General features: G+C 39.9%; 1 protein-coding gene across 2 annotated transcripts; it reads right to left on the bottom strand.

Annotated features, from left to right (window-relative positions):
• Positions 1–1,079: 1,079 nt before the first annotated feature.
• On the bottom strand, positions 1,080–9,475 carry ccdc47 (coiled-coil domain containing 47). Of its 2 annotated transcripts, XM_061749494.1 has the most exons (13): positions 9,317–9,475; positions 6,699–7,005; positions 5,737–5,838; positions 4,152–4,326; positions 3,949–4,070; positions 3,447–3,512; positions 3,237–3,338; positions 3,002–3,112; positions 2,830–2,915; positions 2,687–2,745; positions 2,487–2,596; positions 1,499–1,666; positions 1,080–1,396 (listed from the first exon to the last, which is right to left on the bottom strand). In XM_061749494.1, exons 2-13 carry the CDS (start codon positions 6,996–6,998, stop codon positions 1,316–1,318), a joined length of 1,482 nt encoding a protein of 493 aa, XP_061605478.1. In that variant the 5' UTR covers positions 6,999–7,005; positions 9,317–9,475; the 3' UTR covers positions 1,080–1,315. The 2 variants fall into 2 exon arrangements, with proteins under 2 accessions (XP_061605478.1, XP_061605479.1); XM_061749495.1 differs by lacking the exon at positions 9,317–9,475 and having other exon boundaries at positions 6,699–9,288.
• Between the last annotated feature and the right edge of the window lie 1,121 nt (positions 9,476–10,596).

The raw sequence follows: 10,596 nt of genomic DNA, 5'->3' as shown, positions 1-10,596 counted from the left end.
TAACGTTGAAACGCGATTGAATCTGTGTTTTCAAATAGAACTAGCGGAGCGTCCTCTAGTGGCTATCTGCTGGAATCCAAAGCGCTAAGAAATTAATAACTATTGTATATACCAATTCACACCGCTAAGATTGTAAATGACAAAGTGTTCCTAAGTGTGTAATTTTTTAATATTATTTTGATCAAAATGTTCACGTAGTAAAACATTAGATCGAATATTCGGTTTTAACTTTACCGACCGTTTGGACTAACGTCCTTTCACTGCGCGCACCAATAGTATTAGTACTACGACACCAATAACGTAGCTAATGACAGTATTTATCTAAACGAATGACTATTTTGATTCTACTTTTTATGGGGTAAATTATGACATTGAAAAATACGATTGAATCAGCGGTTTTATATCTCAGCGGGTGCACCAAAATATTGCCCTAAAAAAGAAACAAGAATTATGGTCAGCATAAAACTGAATAGCCAATTGTTTAATAAAATTTTTTGGACTAAATAGCCTTAATAAACTTATTAACAGAATAGGTACGCTCCGAAAAGTGCACTTAATGTCTTCTCTAATCTAAAAAAAATAAAATAAATTGAGTAAAATAACTATATAGAAGACAATTACCATTATGTATTTTTAAATGTAAATGCCTGCTACTAAAATGACAACCCTTTGACAATGGTATAAATGCCTCTTTGTTGCACAATGTCCAGTGTTGTATACAGTGGACCCTTGCATACTCACGGTTTGGCACCTGCATAACTATTCACCTATTTGCAGATTTGTTTTCAATTTTTTTTCCCCTTTTTTTTTTTCCACACTCCCAATACAATAATAATGGGCATGAATCATCCGCAGATTTTCACTATTCAGGACCTTGTCCCTATCCCACAGCAAATAGCGAGGGACCACTGTATATGCAATATATTGTAATTTGATCATGTTCATGTGGCAGGGTGGTGCTGTGATAACACCAAATTTAGCCCAGTGTGCTGACACAATATTTAAATTTAGCACCCTGCCATAGCCTTCGCAGTCCTCCTTATAGAACAGATGTCTTTCTGTCAATAAAATGAGACAAGCAGACTCCAGTGCACTTTATTATTGACTTTTGCTCAGAAATTCATTAGAAACAACCTCACAGTGGATATAAGTTAAAATGTCACTGAAGATTATATTAATGCTATGATTAAAAATCAATGGAGCCCCGTGATGATGCTTTAAATCTAAAGCAGGTACAGACTACCAAGACAAAAACATGATGCAGTGAGGTGAGCTGATAAGACAATGACAAAATGTCCTTTGTGACGGGCGAACTTCACATAGCTTTCACTTTGATCTGCTTCATCTTCATCTGCTTCTTCTCGATCTTCTTCTGCTCTCGTCTCTGAGCCGCTTCCTGAACCAAAAGAAAACGATGCAATGTTTATTATCTGTGACTGTGTGATCATTTTGAAACAAGCACAATATCAGAAACGGCTTCATATGGTTGTTGTGGGACCTCGAGGCGGCGCTGTCTCTCAGGGTCCTCCTCGTTCATGATCCTTTCTTTCTCGGCCCGCTTCTTCTCCTCGCGGCGGGTCTGTGCGGCCTCCTGGCGCTGAGCGTGCGTCTGCTTGAGAAAGTTCTCCTCCACGCGGGCACGGTTGCGATCTGCCTTCATTTTCCCCTGCAAGGTGAAGGAGGGCAGCGAGAGACTCTTTTGTGCTCGTCTGAAACGTTAATGTTTATTTGGTTTGAATTTGTTTGTGTTGTGTGTGTTTGTTTTGTGTGTATTTAGTGTTGTTATCTGTTACAGTTGTTTGGTGTTAGTGTGTGTGGGCGGTGTGTGTTTTAAATGTATTGTTTGGTTTGTGTGTGTTTTTTGGGTGTTACTATATGTGCTTGGTGTCAGTCGGTGAATGTGGTATTGGTTCGTGTGTTTATTTGTGTGTTGTTGTGTGAGTGTATTTGATGTGTGTTGTTTGGTTTTGTTACACGTACTTGATGTTATTGTGTGAATGTAGTGTTGGTTTGTGTAATTCTTTGGTGTGTATTTGATGCGTGTTGTTGTCGTGTGTTTTTATGGTGCTGGTATACGTCTGCTTGATGTTTGTTTTGTGGGCACGCGTGTATTTGTTTGTTTGTGTATGTGTGTGTGTCTGTAGTCTGTGTGTGAGTAGTTGATGTGTGTCATTTGACTTTTGTCTGTGTATTTGGTGTTGTACGTGTTTAGTGTTAGTGTGTATTTATTGCATGTGTGTGTGTTTGTATGACTAGTGTGTGTGTGTGTATATGCATGCGTGTTGATGTGTGTTGTTTGGTTTGTGTGTGTAATTTAGTGTTGTTGCATGTGTTTGATGTCGGTGTGTGTGTATTTGTATGTTAGCGTGGTTCTTTGTGTGTATCTGGTGTGTGTGTATTTGGCGTTGCATAAGTTTGGTATTCGGTGCATGTATGTTTTGTGTGTATATCTATTTGCTTGTTGCGGTGTGTGCGTGTGTTCTTACCTCTCTGTTGAGACGCAGCTTCTTGACTTTATCAATACTGTAAATGACCATGTTCATAAGGGGCAGCAGAGCGTCCATGTCTTTGGGAGAAGTGTTGCCCATTCCAGGCACTATATGACAAAAAATAAAAAGGAACCACGTTAATGACACCAAATGGCATGTTTCTTCTGTGAGTGTTGTAACAAAGACCAAATGGTCACCATTAAATGTAAACAGCAGGGTCTTCTTGGTTTCAGGCAGCTTTAAGGGCTGACCCTCCCTTGAAAAACAACATAGGGTATTTACATTCAAACAAATCAGAAAAGATTGTTTTTTAAATTATTTGAAGCAATGAGATTCTCACTCTTGCATAACTTTTGGACCAGAAAATTGGTCCGAAAAATGGATGGACTCGATCTTGTCGGCGTGGTTGGTGATATAATGAACCATCTGTGAAACACAATCACACAAAATTACAGTAAGAAACAAAGACTGTCTTCATACTAAAAAAAAAAAAAGTATTTTACAAATGTTACCTTGTTGTCCATCACGCCATCTGTGACCTCACCCATCTCTGTAAGAATAGCCAAAGAATCTGGAAGGCCGAATTTGGCTCCGGACTTTGGCTTGTCGCCGCAGAACTCACTCTGCACAAAAACAGTAACAACGCCAGCCCCCACTGATTGTTTATGTACTGTTAGCGTCTTTGGTGGATGACGCACCCGGCGACTAAATGAGGTACGGCATCTGCTGGAGGAATAAGGTATTTACCAAGTCCTGCATTTCCTTCTGGAGGCGGGCCATCGCCTTCTTGGTGCCCACAGCAAACACAAATGTGTCCATGTCCTCATCATTCAGAGTCACTTTGATTTGCTACACACATAAAGACAAAGAGATGCACTGTTTATTGGACAACTCAACTGTTAACGCTTTCGCTCTGCACAAGCATAAGTGGAGCGTCCTTGCTGAGCAGATACCAACCACTTGGTCACAGGTGGGCCTCATCATCCTGGCCAGAACATTGAGCAGGTCCTGCCTCTTCAGGAACTGCAAGCACAAAAACAAGCATAACCATCATTAAAAGTGATTATGCACGCACTACACTACCCCTCCTATGCACTGCACTAATTCCTACCTCCCTACACACACGGTACACTATCACACAATCTAAACACACTACAGTATACTACCCTTCCCAACCCACCTACACTAACAACCCAAACACACAACACTACCCAACCCACACTGCCCCACCCACATGCACAATACTACTCCTACACGCACACACACACACACACGCACACTACACTAGCAACACAGCACACACTACATTACCTAAACCGCACTACCCCCTCCCACAAACACACACAAAACACTTGCCCTACCCAAACTTTACTAACCCCCACTCTAAAATACTCAATACCAAACATACCCATACACACTACACTACCACATACACTGTACGCATGCATGCGTACCTTACCTTGAGCTGTATGAGCATGCCCTCACAGCAGATGCGTCCGGAGCACCACAGGTTGTAGATGTGTTCATTTTCCTGATTGAGCTTCCCCGTGCTCACTGCTTCTTTGCTCGTGCCATCGTCGCCTGAGTGCACCAACCACAGTTTTCTAGTTGTGTTATTTTATCATCATAAAATCTAACCCGAACCCATCACAGGCGACTCACCCACAAGAGCGAAGTTGCTCTCCAGCAGCTCTCTGTGAGAGTTGAACCAGGACTGAGCCAGCCGGCTGTTCTTGTTCTTGCCGATGATGTAGTTCATGATGTAGGCCAGCAGGCCCGTCACCATTAGGATCTCCATGTAGTAGCTCTCCCAGCTGTTCTGAAGATGGGCCGGAACCTGAACACAAGCAAACAACAATAAGTCTCCATTAAGCAGCGTCTTTGCATTTAAAAAAAAAAAACTGTAAAGTGGATTTAGAGATTTGTTTCTAAATTTATAATACATGATTGAAGATAATTACTGAAAACCTACAAAAACTGAGAACTATGTAGTACTCAGTTGTGGAGCTACAGCATGAAACTGTTTTTCACCATTTTAGTTTTGCTGAGGCGGCACGGTGGCCGACTGGTTAGAGCGTCAGCCTCACAGTTCTGAGGACTGGGGTTCAATCCCGGCCCCGCCTGTGTGGAGTTTGCATGTTCTCCCCGTGCCTGCGTGGGTTTTCTCCGGGGACTCCGGTTTCCTCCCACATCCCAAAAACATGCATTAATTGAATACTTTAAATTGCCGTAGGTGTGACTGTGAGTGCGAATGGTTGTTTGTTTGTATGTGCCCTGCGATTGACGGGCAACCAGTTCAGGGTGTACCCCGCCTCCTGCCCGATGATAGCTGGGATAGGCTCCAGCAAGCCTGCGACCCTTGTGAGGATAAGCGGCTCAGAAAATGGATGGATGGATAGTTTTGCTGATTTTGTGGGGGCGTGGCTAAAACGTTTGAGAGCAGAGTAAACACATTGATTTTCCAAGATTTTGAAGCCTCATTTTATTCACTCAGCGATTTTTCTAATCATATAAATTTGACAGGGTTGTTAAAACACTCTTCTCTGTGGTATGTCAAATTTAGAAGACATTTATTGTGACCTTATAGGGGCTGTAAATGTTTTGGGAGCATTCAACAACAACTTTAGCTTGAGTCCGCTTTAAACACTTAGAAGGTTCAAAGTTGACAATTTTGGTCATACTTAAACAATAGGGTATATGGTGAAAAGTAACGATATTTTGATCACGCATTCAATCTTTACAATGGTCTTTCTTTTGGCAGCGTTATAAAACTTCTATATTTGGGGTTTTCTTTCTATGTTTGAGGAGCATTCAAAAAGCACTATTTTAATCTTACTTAAAACAATAGGGAATGTTAAAAAAATGCCTATATTTCATCCTTGTGTTAAACGTTTAGGTGACATTAAAAGACTACATTATGGTATTCTTAAAATGTACAAAGGCCATTTAAAATGACTATTTTTGTCTTGCCTTAAAAATTTGTAACTTGCTTGCATTCAGCCTTGCTTTAAATATTTAGCGATGTTAAAAAAACAACTAACTGTTCTGGCGTAAAACATTTAAAAAGGTCTACATTTTGTCTTGCTCCCAGTGTTATAATAATGTTATGAATGTTATTAAACAACTAGATTTCATCTGGCTTTAAATATTCAGGAAGTTTTTGATGACTACTATACTTGGCAGACAAAAGAAAAATAAGTGATGAAAATAATCTGAGGGGAGGCTTTAAGAGTTAAATGAGATTTACCGTGTGGATTATGAGGGGGTCTTTCATAGGATGGCCTGTCTTCTCCATGTCTCCAATCCCCTCAAACTCCTCCTGGTCATATTTACTGTAAATGTCCTGATCCTGAGGCACACATCACAGAAAAAAAATACATTAAATATAATTTCTGAAACACATACATATCAAAGTTGAAGAAACCGTACGCATAAATACACTAACAAACACGCTTCCCCACACATTACTGTCCCCCCAACACACACACGACCACTCCCACGTGCACTGAAAACACACTACCCAACCCACGAACACTACATATTCTCCCTACACCAATACCATCCCACACGACACTAACCCTGCACACACATTACACTACTCCCACACAAACTACACCACCCCCCACACACGCACGACAACAGTACACATCAGCCTAACCTCACAATACACAGTACACTAACTCCCCACACACTTCCATCAAAATACACTACACTACCCTCACACACTACACATTATCCAAGCTCGACCAATCATGTTACTAGGACTCGACCGATATGGATTTTTTTTAGGCCAATGCAGTTTGCGATATTTTCCAGAATAAAATTCAGATAAACAATTAATCAGCCAATTAATTAAAAATATATATAATGAATATAAGAACCTATTTTTACATCAGAGAGAAAACTCTGCAAATCTCTTTCGAGAATGTTTGTTTCCATATCGTTTCCTTTGTCTTGCGTTGTAATGTGTTAGTGTGTAAAAAAAAAATCAGCTAAAATCAGCAACAACAACAAAAAACGGTCGATTTCTGCAGATTTGAAAAGGGCTAATATCGGCCGGTTAAATTGGTCAGCCGATTAACCGGTCAGGGCCCGACATACAACACGAACACCCCACACTCACCCTGCAAACACACTTCACCCCCCACTCTAGACTACAGTACTTCACTCACCCGAACACGACACTACAGTCTCGCACGTAAATCCCACCTGTGCGTCCGAGTCGTCAAAACCGTCTTGACCGTCCTCCAGCTCCACCGTGGCCTCGTCTTCATCCTCGTCTTCGTCGTGCTGCGAGGAAGGGCTGCCCCGCATGGGTGGCGGGGGGGCAGTGCCTGCCTCAGGCGCCGTGTCATCGCTCATATCCTCGAACTCGGCAAAGTCGTTGTCATCAAAGTCAGTCACGTCCTCGCCATCGTCAAAATCGTCGTTGTAGCGCCCCTTGGTGACGGGGAGGGCCAGGAGTAGCAGCAGCAAGGGGGACAGCAGGAGGAGGGGCAAATGTCGCATGGTGTCGCTTGAGCAGGATGTTGACGAAACAAACAGGAGGGAAAAGTGATATAATCGTCAAATATTTCTTCATCTTTCTTCTGTAATCCTTCAAGAACATTTGCTCAGGACGTGTTAAAAAAACAGACTCCAAAAAAAATATGCAATGGATGTTAAAAAGTTGGAAATTCCTACATTGGGGTTCGGGAGAGTTAAAAATGACTATTATAATTTTGCTTTTAATGCTGAGGAAGCTTTCAAAAACAACTACAGTGGTACCATGACTTACAAGTTTAATTTGTTCCGTGACCACGCTCTGAACGCTTAACTGAAATTTCCCCATTCAAATGAATGGAAACTTAATCAATCCGTTCCAATCCACCAAAAAAAAAAAAAAACACACAAAACAAATTTGTAACATGTTTTTAAAAACAAAAAAAGCACTACACACTATTGTACTATAAAAACACAGCAATAACAATGAAAATAATTTCTTTTTTTCATCACGATTTCCTGACACTAGACATTGTGCTTCTGGTGTGCAAACCTTGGCCATTTGGGGGAAGTATAGTAAATATATTTAATACACAAACACTGTCACAACTAAGCTGCACTAATATATATTTGTTTTTCGCAGAGCAATGTGCCTTTGAGTATTATTATGTGCTTTGTCTGTCTGTGTTCCTGTAACATTTGTGTTCAAATATCAGTTGTTTAAAGGTTTGTCAGTACCACGATACCTATGGCATTTTGCATTTTATGTTAGCATTAAAGGTCCCGTAGTTTGGCTATTTAGAACTCCATAGAGTGACTCTCCAACATGGACTTAGCATAAAAGTGTCAATTTCATTTAAAAAAATACCTTGGATTTGATCTACAAGTGCCCAGAAAAGGCCCCTCTGACAGCTACTTCAGTTTGATCCAGTTTTGTATGCGCTTTGTCCTTATTGGCTAAGACCCGCCCCCTTTCCTCTGTTTGGTTGCCTCCATTTAGAAGACCCACTTGTGAGAGCACACGTGTTTGTTATGTTTCCCGCGCTGGCTCGAGAGCGGAAAGGGAAGGCGGAGATCTTCGCTCGTGACGTAGATAAGCTGGAAAATTTCAAATGACCCGATTTCAAGCTTCTCGGCATAAAAACGTCTGGAACTCAGGAATGCGTCTATGATTTTAATTCACATGTTTACTGAGGCACCATAGAGACAATTTTTACATCCCAAATACTAGAAAAAGCTGGTCTGGCAAAATATGTCCCTTAAAGTTAACGGACTTTAAAACAGTTTGTTCGGTTAAATACATATTTGTTTTATGTTTAATTTTCCAGTAATCTTTAACTGGAAATGACAATAAACAACTTGAAGCAAGCACACTTGGTCCTTGTTAAAAAACTGTTCGCTCTCTGCCAAAATGCATACAGCAGGCTCTACTTATTAAGTTCACTGCTGCCACATAGCGGGGTCGAATTTTTGCTTGCAACACAGCAAAACAACAAAACAAATAAACAAAAGTAATGACCAAGTAACGGCTCGTAATTTGAAAAACTTGGAAGCCAAGGTACCACAGAATATTATAGATTTGCACATTAATTTATTTCAAAACATGACTTCTTTGAAATGTTTTGGGGTTGTTAAAAAATGTATTACATTATGAGTTTCCTTGAAATGTTTAGGAAGGTTAAAAATGCGTTGTTCAAACTTAAATTTAAATTGTGCTTAAACTTAACTTTAAACTTTACGGTGGCGTTCAAAACTGACAATTAGCCTAAACTCTTAGAGAGTGTTTTGGGAAAAAAAATAGTCCATATTCTAGTCTAGTTTTAAACGTCAAACTTGTAATAATCTGATTTGGGATCCCACAGGAGTCTAGTCGTCACCTGACAGCTCACAGAGGAACAGGATCCCTCGGTCCTCTAACTAGTTGCCTAACTAGTAAACAATGACTAAAATATTCATTTTGATGCTTTCTGTCATCCAAATGAGAAAATCAGACTACTAAACTTTTTAACAAAAAACGTTACGTTAGAAACAGACGAAAATGACTCGTCAAGCTCAAATTGTGTCGCAAGAATCACCTTGGCAGCACGCCGCCAAATCGAGTTGTCGTGATAATATGAATAGCAAAAGTGTTACAATGTTTCTGTGCGTAGTTTTTAGCTTGGCCACTTAACAATTGGTAATCCCACCCCAGTGCCTTACCCTCCCCCCAATCACTTTCTTATTAGCCACTTCTGACGCTATTAAGCTAACTAGCTAGCACCACCCCCAGCTGACAGCGGAAAGTGACACCGTAGCACTTTGTGAACCGATCCCAAGCAAAAAAGAAAACAATCGAAACATCTTACCGGAACGTTACCGCTGGGTTCGCGTTACGGTATTTGATCTCGAGTAGCCCCAAAATAATAACGGAAGGCTGGAGCAGGCTGTCTTGACAAGGATTTAACCTCTCAAAGTAAAACTACGGCGGCGAGACTTCCATGTCACCGCGAGAGTTTGGGTACTCACCAACACGAGCATTGTTTTGTTTTGAAATCTACACCGGAAAAGGGAGTTTTAAAGCTTAGCTAGCTCCGTATCAAAAGCAGCAACGTCAATGAACCTCATTCATGTGGTAGAGCTTTCAAATAAGATGCAAAATGTAAAAATGTGTAGTGTTTTTTTTCAAACGTCTGAATGAATGTCTACGAGTTAATTACGAAACACGGTCACCTACACGAGTGTATTACATAATTACATCATATAAAGTGTATAAATAAGTTTCATGTTCCAATGTAATGATTGTCTGATTTGAAAAAAAAGATTTTAAGTTGAAGGTATAACCAAAAGTTACCTTGTCCCCTAGCTGAGCGTGACAGATCTCTTGAGTATTTTTTTGTTTGTTTGTTTTTGTTTGTTGTTTTTGTGTGTCCCCCCCTTAATATAAGGTATATATAGTATCATATATGGTCTTACATAGGCTTTTGGTTTAGTTTTAAAAAAACAACAACATTGTCCACTACAGGCATTTAACAAAAATCCAACTATGGTTTTAAAGTTTAAAATAAGGATGGAAACATGTGCGAGGGATAAAACTGGGCAGTGTTGGGAAAGTTAATTTTCTACTCGAACTAGTTAAAATTTCAATTCACTGTTCCAAAAATGAACTAGTTCAGTTCATAGTTCATAATTCATAATTTTGAACTAAGTTCACGTTCCAAAAATGAAGTAGTTCATAGTTCTTTTTTTCTCAATATGTTGCTGACAGGCTATTCCCTTTAAAATATTGTCATCTAATTTTCCCATTGTTGCCACCCATTCACTCCACAATAATAACTAGCTGCAGCTTTCACCCTACAATCTCAAAAACATGAGCCAAAACGTGTTGCTTGGATGGTCTTTTTTCTTTTCTTTTTTTTTAAAAAAAAGAGCAATTCAAACAAAAATAGGACTTTTCTCCTTAATGTGCAAACAAAAACGCATAGCACAGCGCGACAGGAACGATGGTGAAAGGACATTGATAACTTTTGAATTCCTCATAGCAGTTGCTGACTATATTAACTAAATGTTTTTTATTTTTATATTTATTTGATCTATTCTTGTATTACAAAACAAAATCAATTTCATATTATGACAGTGTGATCGTACA

Source organism: Phyllopteryx taeniolatus, chromosome 16 (genome assembly GCF_024500385.1).
Source record: "Phyllopteryx taeniolatus isolate TA_2022b chromosome 16, UOR_Ptae_1.2, whole genome shotgun sequence".
Classification (NCBI taxonomy): Eukaryota; Metazoa; Chordata; class Actinopteri; order Syngnathiformes; family Syngnathidae; genus Phyllopteryx; species Phyllopteryx taeniolatus.
The sequence above is the reverse complement of the archived record's forward strand: the minus strand, read 5'-3'. Positions and strand labels throughout refer to the sequence as shown.